We start from the raw sequence: 23,980 nt of genomic DNA on the forward strand, positions 1-23,980 counted from the left end.
AAGATAAATCTTTTTCCTAAGCTTATTTTATCTGTTAGCTATGGTGGAGAAACACTTGACCACAACAGTTTAATACATGAAATCATTTTGGGATGCTTCTGTCCATTTGGTAAGCCAGAAACCTCTTATGCAGGATCTACAGTGATTTGAGTCAAAGTTTACAGTATTTAATGTAAAGTGAAAAGTGTGCAAAGTGTGATGAATTAAGCTGGCAAGTCTGTATTCTTGCTTTTGAATTTAGTGGCAGTGGTAAGTTCCAGCCTCTGCTTAGAAGATTGGCAGAGTATCTTAAATTGGTGGCAGAAATCTGAGGGCAATTTTAAAGCAAAATTGCTCTTTATTTTACTTTATAGATCTTGAAGTATGTTAACTGCTTAGTCACCAATTTGTTTTGCCTTTCCCTTGTTTCAGGAGACAATGACTTTTTATCTAAGAATTTAAGAAAATATTTGAAACTGTCCTTGCCAAAGCAAATGCTTTCAAAAACTTTTTCTACTTTGACTCACAAGAACTATGTAATTTTCCATAAATCAGTCAGGTACCTTGTTCCTGACTGGTTAAAGATAGTTAAATAAAATATTCAGCTTTACTTGCTTATCCACTAAATGGATAAATTTCTCTTGTGTATTACTTCTGTCAGTCTGCAAAGTAGTTTTAAATTTGTGTAAAATGTCTTAAAATCTGAATTGTATAGCATTGCAGACCTTCGTGGGAGAACATATAACTAAAGAAATGATAATTTGAAAAACAGTGGTTTCTTTCAATTGTTCTAGCACTTTGGATGCACCTGGGTTTGCCCTGGAAGAAAAAATAATAAAAACAAAACAAGTATGGCTTATGAGAAGGTTTAATAGCTCATTGCCATATTAGAACTGTAACATTTCAAGCTAGCAAACTAGTGCACAGCTGGAGTCTCTCCAGTTTTGGCCTTGCAACATATCAACTCTGCTAATAGCAGAATATACAAGGCCTTAGAGTTCTCAAGCTTTCTACTGTGAGCTGTATTTGTCAATTACTTTGCCAAAAATTTGAGGCTGTTTTGCTGAGAAGGTAAGACATACAGAAGTGGTAAACCTCCATTTTCTGTTGAACACTTTTGACTCCTAGTCCTTACAGGAAAGAGCTTTCATTATGTACTCTGCTTCAGAGTAGCCTTGCTATTGAGGAGAAGTACAGAAAAAGCAATACTAGTGAAGCCTTAATGATGACTGTTTTATTCTTAAAACAAAATCTAAGCTACTTAAAACTGGTTCTAGAAGGCAATCTTCTATTTTATTAGATTATAGTCTTTCAAAATGATTACTGAAGCTGAAGTTGTGTTTTTTAGGAAGTTGTATAAAATCATATACTAAGATTTTATATTTTAATGTGTTTTCTGTTACAGGGTTTTGGACCTTTGTAGGAATGTAAAGGAAAGGATAGTAAGAGAATGCAAAGAAAAGGGTGTTCAGTTTGCTCCTCTTTCCACCTGCAGGTAAGCCATGCAACAACTTAAATAATAATTTTTCTTGGATCTTTGATTAGTGAGAAAACTAAGGAAGAAAATAGAAAACTAAGTCATTAAACTTGCTAGCTAGTAGGTAAAGTGCACCTATTAATGGTATTACAAACACTACTAATCCAGACCTTCCTTTTTAACCTGCCAGTGGATTACATGTAAAAGTGAGTAATTCAAGGGATTAGTAGTATGTGATTAGTCTTGACACTTACTCTTGCTTATATGCACGAGTCAAGTGTAATGACTTAAGAGCTTCAACTCTCAGTCATAGCATTGAGTAACGCATGAAGTATGAGCAAAAAGGATACAAAACTATTTCTAAAAAAAATGCTACCCTTTTAAATAAGATAAGTAACCTTATGAGTTGTGTAATACCACATAGTGGATGGCTTAATACCATAAAGCTTTGTTTGTAATGCAGTTCTCTTCAACAGGGTGACACAGACGTATGATGCAGGTGCATGTGTCTACTTCTACTTTGCCTTTAACTACAGAGGAATTAGTGATCCTATTCATGTCTATGAACAAATTGAGGTAATGTATATAAGAACAATAGTTAAGGGGGAGAAACTGATGTTTTGTAATAATATATAGTGAACCCACTGGCCAAGCTAACTGGATTTTGCAGGAAAGATCTCAAAAGTCTGTTCATAAAGCTTTGACCATTAGCAGCTAGGGAAAGAGGTGCACGCTAATAGTGCACCAGGTAGAGGAAAGACTGCAAGGTGACTATTTTAGACATCGGTAAATGAACACTTATGACTAAAGTACAGGAGAGCTTGAGCTGGAGTTTGTTCTTGGATGGCAGAAACTATCAACCACAAAACCCAAATCCACAGGAAACAAGACTTCCTTAGTTCCGTTATTTACAAAGCTACTTCTTTCACTTAATACTCAATTAGTCTTCAAAATACATGGTAAAACTATCAAGGCCATACTTTATTAGTATTGCTGCATGTAGAGAATATTGAATGTGAGGGTCTCTCTCATGCTATGTCAGAGAATTAACTGCTGTGGTTATTTCTGTTTAGGCCTAGATAAGTGCTGGTCGAAGTCTGCTGTGTTAGACCAGTTGTAAGCTGCTTTGACACTTACCAGAAAGCTCCAGAGTAACTCTCTGCTTTAGCACTTTATCTGGTGGAACACTATACTTATCTAGTTAGAGGAAACTAATATCCTTGTTACCTTGAAGATGCAATACTTAAATATAGAAGAACTATGGACAAACTGCTTTTCATCCTACCTTTTGGTTCATATGCTAAAGCTTCAGCACCAGAAAATTGCTAATAGGACTGTGGAGAAATAGTCTATGTTTATAACTAGGATATCATTCTTCTCATGCTTATTCTTTAGAAATTTCTCTTTAACTTGGCAAGCGGATGTGAAGTTTTATGTACAAGTTCTGAGGCTTCTGTGCTGTTGAATCTAGGGCATTGGAGAATGTAATACTTGAGTGCTTATTTAATGAAACTTTAATAATACTTTTTATTGGAATTAGTTAGCAGTGTGATCACCTGGATGCATGTGTTCCATTGTAGGTGACTAAATTTAACCTAACAAAGTGAGTTTGCCAACCAAGTATATGCACTCTGTGGCAGACTAAAAAAATCTCTAACTGCATAGGTATGGTTATATACATTATTCCTAAAACAGTACAATTTTTTTGAAAAATCATTTAGTGCTTGTGCTTAGGAAAGCTTTCTTTGTTACGACCTTCTAAGCTGTCTAACTATTCATAATCAGAGCTGGATGGGAGAGAAGATTCTAGAGGTAGAAAGTGTTCAAATATTTCTTAACATAGAAATCCAAATTTTGTTTTCTGCCACAAACTTCACCCATGAAAGAGTTGTCAGTAGTAAAGTACCTCACTTCCTCAAATAGAGTCTTGGAGATCTGGGCCTAACTCTGGTCTGAATAAGGATCTTGTATCACTCTGGGGAGCCTGTTTTCAAACTTCTTTATTGCGATTTCCTTTTCAGTAGGCACTTAACCATCTTCCAGATGAGCATCCCAGCCACTAGACTATTTTAGTTTCAGCAAGGGGAAAGTGATCCAGAATATTCCATTCTTGAATCATAGATTTGTTGTAACAGATGCTATTTTAAATGTCTTGACTATGATAATGTTTATTTGGAAAATCATTACTTACATTTATCTGCAGACTTGAATGAAAATGTTTACCTGTATTGTGTACCCTAATTACTTCTGAAACTTTTCATACACCTGTGTAAATAAGTACGATGGCAAGCATTTCACTGAAAACAAACGTCTTGTGCATTTTCTGTTGAATAAATACCTTATCTTTCCAATTTAGAGGGCTGCTAGAGAAGAAATACTTGCCAATGGAGGAAGTCTGTCACATCACCATGGAGGTAATGTTCTCAGTCTAATATTAGTCTCTTTGATACTGCTAAATATTAATAAGTACATAAAATAGTTTGTAATAGAACTTTGAAAAATGTTTCACAGGCATTGACTGAAATTATTGGGGTGGGTGGGAATCTCTTGGCACTCTTTCTAGAAACTTCTCACCTGTTTGCCAGACTTCTGGGGAGGTGTCCCTCGACCTGGTTTACTTGATGTCAAGTCACATGATATGGTGTTTTTATGAGCACCAGCTTCAAACCTTTGATAGGAAGTCTACAGGCTGTTGGAGAACCTGAAAATGTAATTGATCAGTTTGTCTTAAGCAGCTTCTGCTAAACCTTGTGCAGAGGTATATTCAGTTACAAAGACCTCAAATGAAAGTTTCACAGTTTTAAGACAGTTTAGTGTCTATTGTGGCTAGGTGAATGCTTTTAGCCCTAATTCCAGAGCATTTAGTGAAAGTATCTGCATAAAAGAGATAGTGACTTTAAACTGGGTTATGTTGCAGTCTACCATTTGTTGCATAATTGATGTTATGTAAGTATTGGTATTACTGGCTTGCTGTCTGCTAACTTCTGATTATTCAGCTTCTTCTCTTGGAGTTTGGGAATTATTTGTCCTGAGTTACGAGTCTTTTCGCAAGCTATTTTGTATTTCAATATTGAAGTTTAAGAACCAGTGTCATGTATAAGTGATACTTCATATACCTGATGCTTTACATATGCTTTTCCCACGTATTCAGATAGCCTAATTTGATTGCACGTGTCCTATATAATGCTGTAAACTCAGGTGTCAGTAAGACTTGTGAATTCAGTTTGATTTGTGTAGTTAGCTTCTTTAAACTGGTTAACCTAATGCATTTCTTCTGTCTACTCTCTTGGGGCATTGTCTGGCCACAGAAATAAGAGCAAAGATGATGAATTCTAATGGCTTAAAACTAGATTAAAAAATTTCTAATTCTAAGAAAGCTCTGTGTAAGGAAAACTGAAGGGCAGAAACTGTGCTTTAAAACATGTTGGTGACTTCTGGATTTGAAACTTTTAGCTAGGGCTGTTTTCAGCCATCTAGCTTTGATTGAAGCTGAAATGGACTCTGCTTTACCAACATCAGGATATTGAAAGATGTGTAGGTGATAATACGAGCGAAAACAGTTTCAGTATTTTGTTTAACGTGCTCTTATTGTCCTCTGATTAAATCTTTAATATGGTGGTATAGTGGACTGGTCAAGTCTCACACGTGGGATGTGGAATTACCCCCTTGATGTGCTATTGTAGTCTCCCCTGCTGTGGCAGCTGTATTTTACTATGACTAGCATTTCAACCATTAACTCGTGTGCAGCTGGAGCTTGTCATATGTTTGGATGTATTTGCCCTCACCATATGAAACCTTGCTTACAGCATATGTTGAACAAGGAAAAAAAAAGATGTAGCATTTTGAAACCCTTGCACACTTGAACTTTCTGACTCCACAGATACGGAAAACTTGGTTTCTGTTAGACTTCTTATGCTCCTGTTGTATGCATGACTGCCTCTTACACTGATAAATATTTTCTGCTTTTAGTGTTTTTGTCTGGCAGTTCATTTGTGTATTATATTCAAGGTCCATTTTTCCCAGTGCTTAGTAGATGTGCTGCTGAGAATTAACCTAATAGTATCATTTCTATTTACTGACCTTCAGGCCTTGTCACTCTTAGCACTGCTAAGACTGGTCTACTGTGTGGGGTGAAAGAAAATACTGGTGCAATTTCTTTTAGTATTTGTCTTGTAATTGTGATTAATAACAGTTGTTTTCACTATCTGGAAACAGACAGGCTGGTTTGTCTGCCTACAATCACACTGTGATAAATGGAGCTATTTTAACTCTGGTTTTGTGTATCAAAGAAAACAGATGTAGTCTGGGACTTGAGGCTATAGGAAATACAAATCCTACTTAAGTTGATCTTCATACACTCCTTGAGTGAAGAAGTGGTCATATATGACAGTTTGAGATTTGTAAAGCTCTAAATTACTTTACATCTGGGGAAGTGCTAACTGCAGGTAGACACATAGCTACAATCTACAGTGATAATTGAAATAACTATACTTTTAATTTTATGAAGAGTAACTTCTGAAAGACTTTACTTTGGATTCTATTTTAATCTCAATATCTCTTCTCTCCTCCCCCCCCTCCAGGCTAATGAAAAATATTGTAACTTTTAGGCAAGACTCACTAAAGGTAGCAATACTGTGAGAAGATTCCCCCCGATGACTTTTGAGACTTAAAACTTGTAAGAAGCATAACTTTTATTTGTTAATGGATTACATTAAAGATCACACCTTACAATATGTAAGAACAATAGCATTCTAACAAAGAAATTCCAAAAGTGTATCAATACCAGCCTTGTACAGCAAGCATCTCATGGACACAGGAAGCCGTAGCAAATGCAGACATACACATCTGTGTAATGAATTTATCCTTTCAGTGTAACAATTACTTGTATTTTGGCATAGAATATCTGGATTTTTTGTTGAAGTTCTTTTATTTTTGAAGTCTTTGCCACTCTTAACTTTCAAATATTTAAATCAAATTTGTAAGTGACAGGAATGGTTTTCCTACTTTCAATATTTGTATTTAACACTTGATAATGTTTCTGGATTATGTAATGAACAGAATTTGCATGTAGGAAGAATCTGAGGCATATATGTTGCTATAAAAATACACCCAAAATACACAGCTGATCAGATGGGCACTTCTTGTGCAGGGGGAATTTAGCCGTTCTCCAGTGTGTCAGAAATTGATCTTTATAGAGGAGAGTATCAGATTTTTTTATGATCCTGACAGTCTTATCTAAATGTGGTAGGTCTGTTTCTCGCTAAATTTGTTGTGAACAAACTGCTGAAAAGCTTCTTAGTGGTTTTAAAGTAGTTTTTAATCTGTGACTTTGAAGTGGTTTCTTATGCCTTCTTTGTCCCTTTTAACTAATGCTATGACATAATTTGTGACATAGTAAATTTTTTGAAAGCTATTCAGGAATTAAGTATCTTAGTTGTAGCATTCCTTGCCTTCATTTCCTACATGAGATTTTACAGTCTTGCTTATAGTTTTCACCTTGCCTTGACTATGTCCTACACTTAAAAAGGGATAGTGCACATCTTTGAACACAGCTTTGATCCTTCAGCTTTTCTGGCCAGTGAATATCTTTAGATTTGAAAGTCATGTAAGGGTTGCTTGAGCCACAGTTAGCTTCTAGAAATGTAACATTTAAAACGCAGCATTAGGAATGACAATTTCATGTAGATACAAGTTTAAGTTTAGGAAAATGATTCTTCTGATCATTTAGGGCAAGCACTAAAACAACCCATATGATGTGTCACACCTTGCATTCTTGAATTCCTGTTTTGTAAAATACATGCTTTTTTGTATACATAAAATAACGTGCACAGGAAGTATCAGTGGGTATGACTGGTGTATAAATACAACTAAAACCCCTTTGGGGTACACCATTAGAAAGGAGCTGGCTGGATTTGGGCCTGATCCTGTCTGTATTATCAAGCTAAGCACCCATGTAAAACTAAGGAACAGCGTAAAAATTAATGGTAGATTGTTTCCCTTGCAGGGAATGTTCTAACTAAAACTGGTTACTTAAGGAAACAATTATCAGCTTGTGGGTTTGAGGAAAATACCCCCATTTAGCCACTTAACATAATAGAACTAATTTTCTTCCACTTTCTAGACACATTGACTAGAATAAAGGTTAACGTAGCCCAGGCTCCACAGCTTTAGGTACAGTATCAGTTTCCTAGCAGTTTATGTAGGAAAACTTAAAAAAAAAAAACCACAAACCCCCAAACAAAAAAACCAACCCGCTCCCCGCCAAATGAAAACAAAAAAACCCAACAAACCGCAAAAAAACCCAACAAACCCCCCAAAACCCCATACCTGATTTGCATTCAATTGCATGTTTGACATTGCAATTCATTGCAATTCTTTGGCGCTGTTAAGAGACTGTGGCTTAAGCTATACTCTGCAGTAATTAACTCACATAAACTACAAAATCTGGAATTATAAAATTCTTTTATGGGGGAAGTTGAACACATTCTTTTCTCCTCTACACAGGAAAAGTATCTTCTTACCTTTAAGTTAAGCACTGGAGACTGATCATACTTTCATCTTAAAACTAGAGCTTGCCCTACTGATCAGAATGAGTTTAAACTCTGACATTTGTCAGACATTGAGTAACTATATGTGAAATAATATAATAACACAGTTGAATTTTCCTCCTTGGTCTGTTGAAAGTCTTAATAGAATAGTAATCTTTAGTGCCTTTTCCAACAGATAAATGCAAAGGACTTTGTGATTCATTAACACAGAACTTGAAAATACTTACCTTTTTTTAGCTATCAAGTGAAAATGTGCAAGATGTGATGGTAAGTGTTAATTACATAGTAGACTTCAGGTATACTGGTCCAATATACTTCAGCACTACCACAGTATTAGATTAATGCACTGTCCTTTCTCAGTATTGCAGAGTTGTCTCTGGAAGAGTAATAACTGGTTAAGCAATTTCTAAGAGCAGAGAGATGCTTTCCATAGAGACAGCCAGCTTCAGGAAAAGCATGTAACAGCTGGAAGAGCCCTATCCTTCTTATGATCCATTACTGCTTCTCCTTTTGCAGAGCTATTGTTCTGCAGTAACTGCTTCTCTAAAGTTGAAGGGGCGGGAGCAGAGGAAATCTAGGGCCATGTGCAGTGCCACTGGAGCCTGTCTCCACTGGGATCACACACTGCTATAAATCTGTTCTGCATGGGTGTAGGGTTATTCCTGGGATCCATCAGCTACACTAAAACTTTCCTTACAAGACTGTTCATGTGTGCCCAAGTACTTCATATTCCACAAGTGAGAAAACCAATTGCTGCCTGCTGTTTGCTAGCTCCATCCTTAGCAGCCAGATTTTTTGCAGCCATCCAGATGCATTTTCAAACATGAGCAAGTGTAGCTTTTATGAGCTACACAGCAAGCGTAGCTTTTATCTACTTTGTGGCCAGCAGGTATATGCTGTCCATCTAATGCATTTCTCTTTGAAAAATCATGCACATGGGAAACTGTTGTAACTTTTGGCAGCGAATGTAATAGTGCATGTTTGCTTGGTTGTTTTTTTCAAAGGGTGGGTTCTACAGTAGCAGCATAGAGTATGGTTGCACTTCAGCAGAGTGTATTTTATTCCCTAGCAGATTGAAAGGACACTGGAAGCATGAACAACTTTTCTAATGAAACCAGCTAAGGTCTGGACCAGCATGTATCAGAACTGGGACTTATCCAGCTCACATGATTTTACTTCGTACATGGACTATAATGATGATAAAACTTGAAAATGCTGCAAAAATTAAATTGGTGTTGGACTGTCTTTGAGAGTTGCTATTGAACAAGCTTCTTGGCTTTCTGGTTTGAAGTACTTCGTGCAGAGTAGACTCTTTGTCATGCTAGGGTGTTTGTACTCTATGTAATAGGCTGGGCTTCAGACTGAAGACTTCTGGCTTCCTAGCAGTGAATGTTTTAAGGCATTAGACTGCTCAGCACACCTTAGGAACAGGGCACTTGCCACTTGTAAAACTTGAAAACTAATTCTGTTGCACTTCATCTTGGATAGTTAAGATGCAAGATTAGGTGTCTTCAGAGGAAGAAGATGCAAGAAGCAAGGGCTGTATTTGTTTCCAGCTGGGGCAACAAGGATTGTGTGTGTAATGGTGCGTATAGCTGAGTTGACAAGTAGTGACTTGTTAAGCTACTACAAAATGATTGTACAATGTGATGCTGATAATGTTATGATGTAGCATATAGAATCAGGTGAATTTGGTCTCAGTTTTTAATTGAGAAAAGTGTGCTGGGCTGAGAGCACCTAAGTGGTAAATGCTTGGATAAAATCTGGTTCTGTGCATGGTCTCATGTCAGTTCTATATAAATGGCATAATCTAGGCCTAAAACTAATAGGTCTACTTTCTCTAGGCTAGAAACGGAAAGGTGGTTTTCTCTAGTCCATGGTAAGATCAGGCTTAACTGAGACCTTTTTATTATTGGGGAAGTTAAGGCTTCCCTGAGCCTAAAGCTGTTCTTTTGGCTAGGCTTAGAGTGGAGTTAAGCAACTTTGCCACTTGGAATTGTTTTCACATTCATAGTAACACCTTTTACTATTACAGCATTTTCTTTCTTCTTTTACTTTCTCATCCTTGAAGCTAATTGGATCATCCTGTGGAGGAGGAACAGAATACTTACAGGGCAGCACTAACCTGAAGTGAAATAAATAGAAACATTGCTTTGCTAAGTGGTGCTCTCACCTGCACCGAGCCTTTCCTTCACTTGGTCTATTTTCCATTTAATCAGATGGACCAGCTTAGAATTCTAAGAGTAAGATTGCTTCAATGCTTTTTAACTCTAATATGAAAACTTGAGTAGCTGAAAAATCCACGTATATCTTAGTGACATGAACAGCAGGAGCAGGGGCTCAGCCTACTGTTATCAAGGGGTTAAAATCTTTTGAACATGTTTGTGAAGGACTGCTGGTAACTGTAGTACAGCTTTTTTTCTTTCCAGTTCACTAATCAAATGTATGTTAGATTTATTATTGCAAAAGTATAAACCATAGAAAATTTGACAAGATAGATGTGTGAATTATCACTTTGACAGAACTAATGATGCACTCCAAGCACCTTCTGTTTTCCAGCACTTGGTGAGCGACTTCATTAAATATGCAACGACTGTTTGGTGCTGCTCAGACAGCAGTTCAGTTCCTTGTGGAATTGCATTATTACTGGAGGTGTAAAAGAGGCAGGCATGCTAGCTGTTGGGCATCCTGCTGTGATTCTAATGTGCTCCATCTTGTTGGAGCAGTTGTTTGCAGTCTTTTCAGGACAATTACATCCATAACCACAGGACACATTCACTGAAACTATATTACAGATAACAGTTGAGAATGGTAATGACTGTTCTTCAGCTGCTTGTGTAAAAGCCAGTGTGAGTGACTTGAGGTGATGGTCAAGCCATATCCATGATTCTTTTTTTGTAGTAGTAGTATTAAAGTATCCCCAGATAAAATTCAACTACATCAACTTGCTCAGACAGTCAAATTGTAGTGATGGCATATTTACAGATGGGGATTTTTTTCTTGAGCTGGGCTGCAAAATACAACCACAGGTCCTACCACATGACAAATTCTTTTGTCCTTCAGTTATGATCTTTGCTCTTGACGTGCATGCTGCTAATAGTTATTTTCTAGCAAACTGCAAATTTCATTCTTTCTCACATTATTTGCTTTTTCAGTTGGCATTGTGACTAGCTCATATTCCTTAAGGTATAAACAAATATACTCTATTCTCCAGAGGTGTCCCTGTAATTTATTATTCTGATGACAGTTTGATGGTTACCCTGAGAACAGGGCACAAAAGATTGCTTGAATTTAGCTTCAGATACTCTTAAAGCATCTGTCTCTCAGACCTTTACTATATCGTATCATACTGACAAATGGATTGTGTTTCAGGCTGACAAGTTAAATGCTATAGTGTGTTTAATGAAAAAATGTCCTTTATTTTGAATGATCTGTTAAATCAGAGTTGATGACTTGGTTAATTAGTATGTGAACACTTGGCCATTTAACAGGACTACTGTGAGACTAGTGAAATGAGTTCTTAAATGGCTGGTGTTTCAACTTTGCTTTGTATTGCGAATATCCATTTTTACATGGGGTAACTAAGCTCTGGTGTAATGGTATGAGTAATTACTAGCACATGTAAAAGTTTTTGAATGAAATAAGGTATTTTGTTGATTTAAAACTAGGCTTTAAGCCTTCTCCTTAGAAAACAATTTTTTTTTCTATTTAAACCAATACTATATTGATTATTGAGTTATGTTTTCCCTTTAAAGCAATCAAGAGGTGTGGGGTTCTGCTTTTTAGTAATCTCCTCTTCAGTTTCCTACTTACAATGAGTTTGGTGGCTTTTTAAAACTTAATACCAATTCCCTATTTTAATAGAACATGTGATTTCAGCCTAAGCTTTATCTAAATTTTATAGTTTCTAAAGAAAGTAGACAGTGTGGAACACAGTCTTCCTCTGGGAGTATGCTGAGCTTAATGAGCTTGATAGTCTGGTGGGCTCAATAAATCAAATAAAGCAAAACATTTCTCATTTTTGAATAAAAGCATTTATCACACAGTGTTTATTCATTCATGGTCACAAGATTGATTGGCTCCTAGAATCGTGCCATATATTGAAACACTTTGTTTTTGTTTTTCCAGTAGGCAAATTGCGGAAGCGCTGGATGAAGGAGAGCATCTCTGATGTTGGCCTGGGAATGCTGAGATCCGTTAAAGAATACGTGGACCCCAATAACATCTTTGGAAACAAAAATCTTTTATAAAGCCCTGCACAACATGATGTACTACAATTTCAAAATTGCTGTTGAAATTCCTCCACTTTCATTGTATTGATATCCCAGTAATCAAATATAACATAGACTACACTTTGAAAACTAGTAACTTACTTTGATTTTTGCCACCCCCTTCCCCCAATAAAGTGTAAACATCACTGTTAATGTTCATGGATTTTTACTTACAATGCTCTTAAACAACCCACTGGGCACAAAGTGTATTACCAACCAGGAAATGCAAATTTGGTTTTCCAAGTTTGGTTAGACAACACAGCTGATAGTATTTTCAATGCTGGATACTGCCAGATGTTTCTTACTAAAGCATCCCCTGCAAGGATAACAAAGACTGACAACAGTGTTTTCTACAGAAGCAGCTGCTCAACCCAGCCTCTTGCTAAAGGAAAGCTGCTAGGAGACAGATGAGAGAACACCAAGGAGTACTTCACTGTGCTGAAGGATTAAGTATGTAACAGACTTGTAACCAGCGAATAGTTAAAGTACAAATGTAGGCTTTGATCAAAAGAGACAATGTAAGTCAAACTACTTCTGAACACTCAGTCTCCAACCGTAGTACTATTGGAAAAATCTTAGACAATTGAGCTGTTCTGAGTTGTATTTGCATTGCTGGGATAATCCTATATTAATCATAGGTCAGTCACTATAAGTTTTGTACAATGGACATTTCTCACTGTATGTTGAAAACAGGTTTGTAACAAAACTTTGCCTTCATCTGTACTTCAATCCTAGTGTGTATGGTTTCTGCTCCTGTTTTGTTTGTTTTGCAGAGATGCAAAATATCTTTTTTCAGTAAAAAAAAAAGTTTTGGCTATTCAGATGAAACTGCCCAGCACTGTCTTTTGAAACAGTCTCAACAGTTTAATAAAACATTTAAGTGGACAATATACTGTCATCCTGAAAGTGAGATTTCCCATTTTAGTTTTGTACAGTTTCCTATGGCTTTTATGAATCATTTATTTACTTCACTAATAGCCACAATTTTAATTGTCCATTTAACTTTAAGAAAATGAAATATTTTCTTGATCAGTATCATGAGAGTAAGCATTTTTACATGGAAACTTGAATCTTAATCAGTAAAACAAACTAAAACTATTTGTCAGTACTCATGATCCATTTTTAAGGTGGGTTCTTTTCTTAAAGCAAATTATCCAACTTTTTGATAATTAATGTATATGATTGCATAGAATAGAAAAAACACAGACTATCCTTTGAGGACACTGGCTCTCTAGCCAACTGCTTCACAGCTCTGTAGTGTCAGTTTGGACACCTTTTGTATTGGTAGTGCCCTTAATGAGGAGAAAAAGATAAAATTGCATTTTTGTTTTTAAACTATTTTAGAATACTGTCTAATTAGCTTTCAATTGTGGTAATATACCAAAAAGAGTAAAATGCTTGAAAAATACTGCATATCAGACAACTTTGAACTTGTTTAAAGATTAATTTCAATTCTCTAATTAAAATTATCAAAAAACATGAATATTTGAAACATCAAATTAAAATGCATGCTGTCAAGGTACTTAAGGAAAACTTTTTATGATCTGCAGGTCATAAAACAGAATGTGATATTTGCAATGCAGCTAGATTTATTTTGAATGGTCTTTGTTTCACAACATTTCAACATAAAAATCTACTCTTTTTGTGGTTTTGGCCCACCAAGTTCGTATTTCAGCAGCAACCCAAACAATAGGTGTAGTCTGTGTTAGGAAAGTTACTCTTTGCACTGTGGTTAAGTGTTCCTTAAGTACACAATGGTGTCTCAGCAAAGTGAACCTGTATGTGTTTATGCAGGGGACTTCCTCACCTCGCATGCTGCACGATGGTGACTACGTGGCCACAGCCACCATCTTGCTGGTGACTTGTATCACTCTGAAATAGAAACCTTTCTAGGAGTTGGTGAATATGAAGGGTGTTTATGTGCCTCAATGAAAGTATATGTCTAACCATGAAGAATCAATTTTGAAGGAAAGTATATGGAGCTTTTTGCAGAATGACAGCACAAACAGAACTAAAACAAGTAGTCATAGCTCAGTAATACCAGTCTCTGAAGATTTTAACTTAAAGTACTACACAGCTCTACACCATCCTTCCCAATTCTTAATTTTCTGACTATGGTTTCCCCATTCCTTTTTTGTATTGAAATTACACAGGCAAAAACTCCTTATACTTGCTATTTCTAACCTTTAAATAGCCACTGGCTTCTGAAGTGATTTAAAATGCAGTAAAGATTTTTACTGCATGTCAGTTGTCCTATGGGAAGGTGAAATAACAGGCTCTAAGGTTCCCAAAGCAATGTCACTGGATAGCTCTGAAGAAAAGATTAACTACAACTGTAATGGATATTTTTTTTCTAATAGCCACCCTATTGGTGTCTTCCTAAATATTTTTCTATCTTATGAACTGGTCAGAGCTTAGTGAAAGTGCAGTGGAAACGCATGTTTTTAATGTCACATTTAAATTCCTAATGAAAATAGAGAAGTGTGTAATGCAAATTCGGGAGACCTAGGTACGTGCAGATCATCATCCATTTGAAAGAAATCTTCCCTTCTCTAATACTAAAGTCTTCCACCACTCTTCCTTCTGTATCCTCTACTTCCTTTCTGAAGACTTCACTTCCCATAGCTGCAGCCTGTTCAGAGATGGAGCTTGATCCACGCAGATCAGAAGCGTATCTTGGCATAACACATTATTTTTTCATTTGCTTGACTATTTTGGCCAAATGTAAGTTACAAGCAGTTTTACTTAAGCTTGTCATGACTTCCAGTTGCACAGTGTCTGCCCTCTTTGAGGGAGGAAGGGTACAGAGTGAATATGCCTTGTCTGTGAAATGTATTTACATTAGAGAGACTTCTATAAAAGTTTTGAGGGGAAAGACGAAAATCTGTTAGAAATTGATCCAGGGCCTAAATCTTACAGTCAAAGAAAAACAAAAAAACAACCTCTCTCTTCTTGATTTGACTTACAGTATAGTGGTTGAGTTAGAGATGTCATCTTTGCCTTACAGCTATGAACAGAGGCCAGGCCAAATAGTTCTTCCATAGCAATGTTAATTCCAATTTCAAAGGCAGGAATACATTAGCACTGAAATCCAGAAAACACAAATTGCTTCTCAATCTTGGAAATGTATGTTTATCAAGGTTGTAATTTAACTTTCTGCAAATAAAGCCAAACAGTGTTTGTCATTTTAGTGTGAGATTAACTGTAAAACTTGAGTTGTAATGTTAAGAGATTATAGAACCTTATATTATTAATAAAATTAAAATGGGCCTAAACAATTATGTGTTTTTGTGCTGAAACTAAACAAATATATTCTACTAAGTTGTCATCTTCAGTTCATTTTAATTTGGCAATGAACTCTTACCTAAGGAAAACTATTAGGAAGGCTTTGGCACTTGCAGAGAGAAATGAGATTGAATTTGAAAACATGCTAATAGAAGCTCTGCTTTTGTGTCTCATGTAAAGCAAAATAGCAAAATGAGAGAACTGAACACCAGTCTACTCAGATCAGAAATTTCACCTCAGTATTCCCTGTCTGGGCAGCAAGGGGACCATGTTCAACTGCTCTTGGAAGGTGCTCTCAATATAATACAGGAACATACCTTGTCTTACTTAGCTTCCCCATATTTCAAAGACCCGTTGTATTCAGCTGTTGCAACAGGTATATAGTTTGCTGCTGTTGCATGCATGTCTCATTTAAAACCTCCTTGTTATAGGTCCTGGAATCTGCTTGAAAGTTACGTGTGCAAGAATGCAACGCATGTGAGCAGAAGAGGTATTTCTCAAGTTATCTGCATTATTGCTATAAAGCCTCTATGCCCTCTAAGCTAAAATGGCTGAAACTGTATCTTACTTGAAAGAGCTGTTGAATTGTCCTATGTCGATGCAGTTTCTTCAAGGAGTATTATTCAAAAGCTATAAAAGTCATAGTATACAGGGGAGAGGAGAAGTAATGACATGGCTTAATTTGTAGAAACAAGCATTTTTCAATATTGCCCAAATTTTTTTGTGTGCTTGTTCACAGGAAGGAGAAAACTACCTGACAGTCAAGCATTTTATTTGTTTCCCTTCTATTAACAGCATAAAAATGCAGTATTTTTACTTAGATCTAGGTAGTCTCCATTTGAAGGAGATCTTAGATGATGATATACTTGTCTCAGGATGACAACCAGATCCCATCAGTGTTTCCTTTGTTTAAAGTAAGTTTTATAAAAAGTTGGACCTGAACTCGCAGCTGTGTAAACACTATAGGCTCACTGTTCATGGTTTTGTAGTCCCAACACTGACTCTGAATTCCACATTACCTTTAACATAAATTGATGTCTTTCCCTAGGCTTTTTATGGAGACCAGAATTGGCACGTGGTTGCTTTGTTTGTGTTCAGCTTTAAGGCCTGCCGTGGCACTCGAGCAGAGGCGGTCAAAGATGTTTTTCAAAAATGTTTGCAATACTGTCTTTTAAAACTACTAGTGCTGTCGTTTTGAAAGTATAAATTTAGTTTCAAAAATATGTAGCATATAGTACTTTATCTCTTATTGATACTTGCAATATTTACCGATACAAGTTGCAATAATAGGTACCTCTACTGAAATGCTGTGAAATGTTTCATTTATGAATTTGTTTTTGCACTTTGGAAAAACAAAGCATTGGACTTTTTATGGGAAACTTTATGAATGTTTCATTTTGATGCAGAATAAAGGTAAATTTGTTTCAATTGACTGTTCAGAAACTCCACTATAACGTTCCTATTTGAGAAGTATTCGGCCTTTTTCTACCTTCATGTTAGTATGCAGTAGTCCCCAAGTATGGGGACGTAACAGCTTTTAAATGAATTTATTTGTTGTAGTGGTATAAAGTATCATAGCAGCTTTCTAAAGGGTAAAATAGAAGTGTTGATCACAGCAATGAAGTTGTAGGTGTACAAAAAGATGATGGACAAAACCCTGTGATGTGACTGTTATCATGCAGAATTTAAGCTGATGCTTCTAGGACTTCAAATTAGGAAGTAAGTGAAAAATGGTTTTGTTTAAAACCCACATTTTAAAATTAAACTATATTTTCTAATGATGAAGAATGTCAATGATTGTCACAGCTTTGCAGTTCAGTATCACATGGCTTGTCCTAGTGTGGCTGACCTCCCAAGATGCTTCTACAAAGGCTACAGGCTGCTGGAAGGGCTTGGCTCTGTTCCCATGGGTAACATGAACGCTCTGAGAACGTGGATATCTGGCTTTGCTACTGCACCAGTCAGTGCTAGCTCAGCAATGTAATATTCAAAGCAGTTTGAAGACAATGAATGGCATTGATGTTACGTACTCAAATGAAGTTCAGCAAATACTGAAAACCTAAAAGGGCAATTTGATAAGTTCAGTTATTTATAAATTGGTTATCAATAGTGGCAGTGATAAATGCAATCTTGTCTAGACACAAGCCTGAGGATGTGGGAGTAATGAGAAGGTCCAAACAGAGCCGCTGACCTCTCTCCCTCCCAGCCGCTGGCAGCAGCCAGCAGTGTTTCCTGTCTCGCGCTGTTCCTGCTGCTGCAGAGCAGGAAATCCTGGCTGCCCAGAGGCGAGGGTTAAAAGCCCTTCTGAAACACAAAGTGGCACACATGCTCACCCAGCAAATACATAGCAGCTGGGTAAATAGGTGTAGAGATGAGGCCATAAAAGCTGGTTATTAAGCAAAGTAAATCTGGCTGATGTTAGAAAGCAAATGTAAGGAAGACGTGGGTGAGCTAAACGCTGCATGAAAATCTCAGGTTTAGAATGACACTTGCTGACAAGACTTAGGTGTGTTACTGACCACACTATGGGCTTAGAGCGCAGTCCCAAGTGTATCTGAAGTTTGTTCCTTGATTTAGGACAGAATTCTGGGTTTAGCCTAATTTGCTAGGAAAACAAAGCAGCTGCAATCTCTCTGCTGCTTAGTTTGCGCCTCATTCTTCTCCCTTTGTCTCTGCCAAAGATTTTCAGCTTCGTGGACAGCTTCAGCTAAACTCAAATAAGTTATAAGTTTCAATGTATTAAATTCTTTCAGGTTTTTGTGGAAAATACCAACCCTAATTTGGGCTGGCAGGAAAGATAAAAGCTGAAATGTCAGGTCAACCCTTGTTAATACCAGAGAATCCATGTGGTAAAACCCCAGATGTTAGTTGGTGTACATCCACTTCCAATGGTCAGTGTGCTCTGCCTTGCAGTTCTTCTTGGACCCTTAAAATACTTTGATGGGTCGGCCACAAGGCAAACCAGCCTTTTTAGTACTGCTGCTTCTGGAAGTACAGGGCAACACTGTTCTTCCAGTCAGGTTTTTTTAATTAAGATTTGCTTAATAAATGAAGGTTTTGCCTTTCTCTGTTCATACTTGTAAACTATGTTATGCCCAAGTTCTCAGCTGTGCTCAGCTTTACAGATTAGCATACTCTAGCGCAGGAACGTGAAGAACAGAAGCTGCTGGCTTCCTTGAGACTGTATTGGAGCTCAGTTTATACGTGCAGAAGTGCCTCAAATGGATTGTAGTTGGTAGCCTTCTCCTTAAGAAGTGAGATCCCTTTAAAGCATAGCATTAAAAACAGTCTGCAGGGAACAAGAACAAGTTGTGAAAAGGGGTTGGGGAGAGAGAAGGGGAAAGAGAAAAGATGCTGGAAGAAGACAGCAATAAGCTGGGTCAGTATGTGAGTCCTGGCAGTTCTCCTGATGAAGAGTTGCTCTAGCTTTACAAGCACGGAGTCCTTCCACGTTGTTACCCAGCTTGTGGTTGAGGAAGCAGGGTTTACTGTCTTAGATGGAGGAGACTGGAGATGAGTGACTGCTGCCCACAGGGCAGTGGAAAAAGGCTTTTAAGAAGGCTTTTACTCCTGCGCAGTGTCGTGGTTTAAGCCCAGCCGGACTAATCACCACACAGCTTCTCACTCACTCCCCTTCCTCAGCTGGACAGGGGAGAGAAAATATGAGGAAAAGGCTCGTAGGTCGAGATAAGGACATAGGGAGATCACTCACCAATTACCATCATGGGCAAAATAGACTTGACTTGGGGAAATTAGTTTAATTTATTACCAATCAAAATCAGAGTAGGATAATGAGAAGTAAAACCAAACCTTAAAAAGCAACACCTTCCCCCCACCCCTCCCTTCTTCCCGGGCTCAACTTCACTCCCGATTTTCTACCTCTCCCCCCGAGCGGCGCAGGGGGACGGGGAATGGGGGTTGCGGTCAGTTCATCACACGTTGTTTCTGCCGCTCCTTCCTCCTCACACTCTTCCCCTGCTCCAGCGTGGGGTCCCTCCCACAGGAGACAGTTCTCCACGAACTTCTCCAACGTGGGTTCTTCCCACGGGCTGCAGTTCTTCACGAACTGCTCCAGCATGGGTCCGTTCCACGGGGTGCAGTCCTTCAGGAACAGACTGCTCCAGCGTGGGTCCCCCTCGGGATCGCAAGTCCTGCCAGCAAACCTGCTCCAGCGTGGGCTCCTCTCTCCACGGCTCCACAGGTTCTGCCAGGAGCCTGCTCCAGCATGGGCTTCCCACAGGATCACAGCCTCCTTCAGGCATCCACCTGCTCCAGCGTGGGGTCCTCCACGGGCTGCAGGTGGATATCTGCTCCACCGTGGACCTCCATGGGCTGCAGGGGGACAACCTGCTTCACCATGGTCTTCACCACGGGCTGCCGGGGGATCTCTGCTCCGGCGCCTGGAGCCTCTCCTCCCCCTCCTTCTGCACTGACCTTGGTGTCTGCAGAGTTGTTTCTCTCACATATTCTCACTCCTCTCTTCTCTGGCTGCCCCTTCCTGGTTTTTCAGCCCTTCTTAAATATGTTATCACAGAGGCGCTACCACTGTTGCTGATTAGCTCAGCCTTAGCCAGTGGCAGATCCGTCTTGGAGTCGGCTGGCATTGGCTCTATCAGACATACGAGAAGCTTCTAGCAGCTTCTCGCAGAAGCCACCCCTGTAGCCCCCCCTGCTACCAAAGCGCTGCCACGCAAACCCAATACACGCAGTGTGAAGGTTAGCATCGCAACCTGGAACACAGAGGCTGTCCATCTGCAAAGCTTCAGCAGGCAGCACAGCCCATCAGCACCCTTAATAAAAACTTCTTTGTACAACTTCACCTGTCTGTTGCATGACTTATTACTAATGAAATAGTGACCAGGAAGCAAAGGGAATTGCTGACGGGGAAAACAGAGCATGAGCAGTGCAAGCCCGTGTCTTGCGTGTATGGCTAAATTACGCTGAAATGAACATCTGGCAGCAACAGCCAGGCAGAAGGGACCTGGTTGCTATAGAGAAACGATAAATTTATGACGGTAACAAATCTGCTGCCTTGGTTACAATTCAGTACTTTTTTAAGGCCGATGAGAGGAAATCACTATCTCTTCATTTGTAGAGCTGTGTGCTTCTCTGTGGACATGAATAAAACATTACATTATTTCCTGTTCTTTTCAGTAGCTCATGTAAGACTCCCCTACATATCTGGGCTTGAGTAGTCAGTGTTCAGGTGTTTACAGCCGAGCATTTGTGGGCTGGCCTGCTCAGCCATGCTACAGTGCTTTGGGTCCTTACACTACTAAAACCAAAATTATCCTTGTCACTGTTGCAGAAAGAATAAGCTGATTATTATCCACTCCTTCAAAAAAATGGTAGAAGAGCAAAAGAATTGCTTTAGTTTTCTTTCATTTGTTGTAAAACCACATGCTGATATGCTACAGCTACAGACCAGTCAGCACACAGTCAAAACAGCTGTGCGTGGTATGAGTAAGTGTATGTAAGTAGAATGCACTTGTAACGAGTTACAGAGACACTATAGCCATCAGCAAGATCTTCAGCAGCCAGAGCACAAGTACTTACTACTGAAGTTAAATGCAAATTCTCTTAACAGTGAGCTGAGCAGGTTTATAAACACAGGGACTAGCGTCTAGGAGAAATTGTGCTTGCACCCATTAGCCTCTGTGTGCAGAGCCGCGTGTTTGGCGCTGACGCTTAGCATCTTGAATCGTAATCGTGGCGTCACGCTTCTACTGTGAGCCTGAACGATGAGATTTGCTCGTTGCTTGCAAATACGCTCTTCAGAAACAAAATGGTTGTGTGCGCTGACCTCCTGGGAAGCGAGCTGGGGAGTCGCTTGCCGAGGCAGCAGAGGTTTGCTGATCTCCCGCCAGGCTGGACTGCGCGGGTGTCTAACATGTGGAGGGCTTAAGCCGCCTCATAAGGGCTGTTTTCATTCTCTGCATTTGGCAACGCCTGCCATTCAGTTCCAGATGGGCTTTTCTTGCTCTGGCTGTGTATATTCTGGTCCTGAGAGAGGCAGCTTTGTCCTTCACATGGTTTCCAGCCCTGCCCGAGCAAATCTTGCTTGCCTCCGTCACACGTGGGCACGCGCACCCCACCTGTCCTAGCAGCCACAGAGGGAAAGCTCTTGCCTCTGGGGAGGGAATATTTAAGCAAAGGAAAAAGAAGTCAGAAACTACTATCTGAAGGCTGCCGCTTTGAAAGATGATGGTCAGCCCTTTCCCTGCTGCAAATGACTCAACCTATTTCTCCCCCCTCCCCAATGATAGTAATAGCTCTCAGCTGTATTTTTGTGCCAGGTGAGGCAGTGATTGTGCACCTGGTGGGAGCAGGGTCAGCCCTCACCTGGGCCCCTCTTCCCCAGCCACAGCCTTTGTCCGCCTGAGGGGAGGGGGCCCGCTGCCCGCCCTGCTCCAGCTGCACGGTGCCGTGGGGCTGCAGCCCCCAAACGGGCCCTCTCAACAGAGCAGCGTGGCCGACCAGAGCGGGCAGGGGCTCGCAGGACACCCCCTGTTCAGGTAAGAGAATATGCTTGTGTGGGTGTTGGTGATTTTATTGCGTCCCTGGCCGCTTGCTGATAGTAACATGAGGGCTTGGAGCAGATGGCCAGGGAGGCAGGGAGGGAGAAATCTGCTAGTAGGCCCCGGCTGAACGGGTACCCCGAGGGGGCCCTCTGGGCAAAGGGTCTGGGAGATGACAGCAGAGCAGGAAAGGCTCCCCTCGCTGGGCCAAAATGTGGGTGCATGAGGTGCCCCCTCAGAGACAGGCCCTCGGTGAGGGGCTGGGGGGAGCCCTTGCCCCAGGGCTGGGAGAGCCAGGGCTTCCCCAGGGAAAGGGGGAGCTCAGGAGAAAACCTGAGTGTAGCTGTGTGGAGTCCAGCTTCCCTCGAGGTGTATCTGCGCGTCCACGGGTACCTGTTCCCTCGAGGTGTATCTGCGCGTCCACGGGTACCTGTTCCCTCGAGGTGTATCTGCGCGTCCATGGGTACCTCTTGGCTGTTGCTTATGTTTCAGATGTGTTGAGGCAGGGTTTGAATGTGAGATCTGTGAGTCCCGAATGACTTATTTCATTTCTGTGCAGTTATATTAGTTGCTTATGATAACCATTCTGCAAATTATGTTCTGCCCTTGTTTATAAGCAGTCAACCTCTGTGAATCCAACCTGACTTTGCTAATGGATCCATTTTTTGTGTGTTGAACGATCTTGATGTTAGTAACTGCTCAGCTGCAGAGCAAAGACAGTAATTGTTATTTGCCTTTGGGCTCTGAAATCACTTGGTGATTTTTAGAAGAAAGAAGTATAATCCAAATTTTGCTTGGTATGCTGAGACTTCTGAAAGCAGGAGGCTTCTGTGGTGTTGCTTGTAGGTCACTGGTGTATTACGTTCTCTGGGTTCGCCTTTAAAACAGCCCTCTTTTGTATGCCATTTCTGTCAACTTTGAAACGTGTGACTGTGAAATGTCGATGCATGTGTACATTTTTTGATGTGAAGAATGGCTCCATTTCAATCTTTGCTGCTTTTTCAAAACAATACCTATGAAAAAAAAAAAGAATAAAACATTCCTATATAGGGGAATCTATATTTGAATTTCCTCTTAACCACCGTACTACAGTGACTTGGGTATAACCTGCCTGTAAAACTCCCCAGCTGCTCTAGCTCTTTTCCTGTCGGAAGGCTGGCCATAGAATAAATTAAGAGTACAGAACTGAAACCAAGATGTGAAATTAAACTTTTATTAAAGTAAATCAGGTCCTGGATTTATTTTAAAGAGTGAGGCAATAAAAGTGAACATATAAAAATGTTGCAATTTAAAATAATGTACATTCTTTTTATGTCATTTCTCTGTTTTCAATTTTATTGGTACAACTGAGTTATATTTACTCAAGTTGCATACCTGTGTTTTTCCAACTGCAATGGTGGCTTGTGTGTTTGGTGCCCTTTGCTTTTGGGATGCCATGGAGAAAGCAGGGGGAACATAGTGGAAAAAGGAAACCACGGAGAGCTTGTTACAGCTCCCCATTTGCTGCCATCTGGCACCAGCGCAATGTAGGGCTGCCCAGAGGTCTCCTTATTTCACTGCAAGGGAGGAAGCCTTGGGCCTCTGCCCCACTGTGGGGTGTCCCGCAGCTCCTGGGGCTCCCCAGCCCTCACGAGGAGGCAGCTGCCTGCGCTGTAGAGCCCCCACTGCTGTCCTGCAGATCAGCAGAGCCCTGGCCCCCTTCGGGCGCTCTGCACATGCTGCGGGGGCAAGAGAGAGAAGGGATGATCGTGCAGGCAAGGATGCTGTTTAACTATTAATTAACTATTATTATTTAACTAGGGAGGCTCAGTGTCCAGGCTCTTCCCTCTTGCTTCAGGATCTGCTGGGGTAAGGAGTGAGAACTCTTTCTGGATTCTTCTGACTGAATTATCTTTGCATTGA

The 23,980-nt window shown here is 39.7% G+C and overlaps 1 protein-coding gene across 1 annotated transcript in view; it reads left to right on the forward strand.

Moving 5' to 3' along the window:
• AGPS (alkylglycerone phosphate synthase) overlaps positions 1-15,526 on the forward strand; it is a 61,072-nt gene extending 45,546 nt beyond the window's left edge. The window contains exons 17-20 of the mRNA XM_059820391.1: positions 1,385-1,474; positions 1,933-2,032; positions 3,813-3,870; positions 12,133-15,526. Coding sequence (XP_059676374.1) covers positions 1,385-1,474; positions 1,933-2,032; positions 3,813-3,870; positions 12,133-12,254 — 370 coding nt within the window. The 3' untranslated portion in view covers positions 12,255-15,526. The remainder of the gene's footprint in view (positions 1-1,384; positions 1,475-1,932; positions 2,033-3,812; positions 3,871-12,132) is intronic.
• The last annotated feature ends 8,454 nt before the right edge of the window (positions 15,527-23,980 follow it).

The sequence above is a fragment of the Gavia stellata genome, chromosome 8, assembly GCF_030936135.1.
Source record: "Gavia stellata isolate bGavSte3 chromosome 8, bGavSte3.hap2, whole genome shotgun sequence".
In the NCBI taxonomy this organism is placed as follows: Eukaryota; Metazoa; Chordata; class Aves; order Gaviiformes; family Gaviidae; genus Gavia; species Gavia stellata.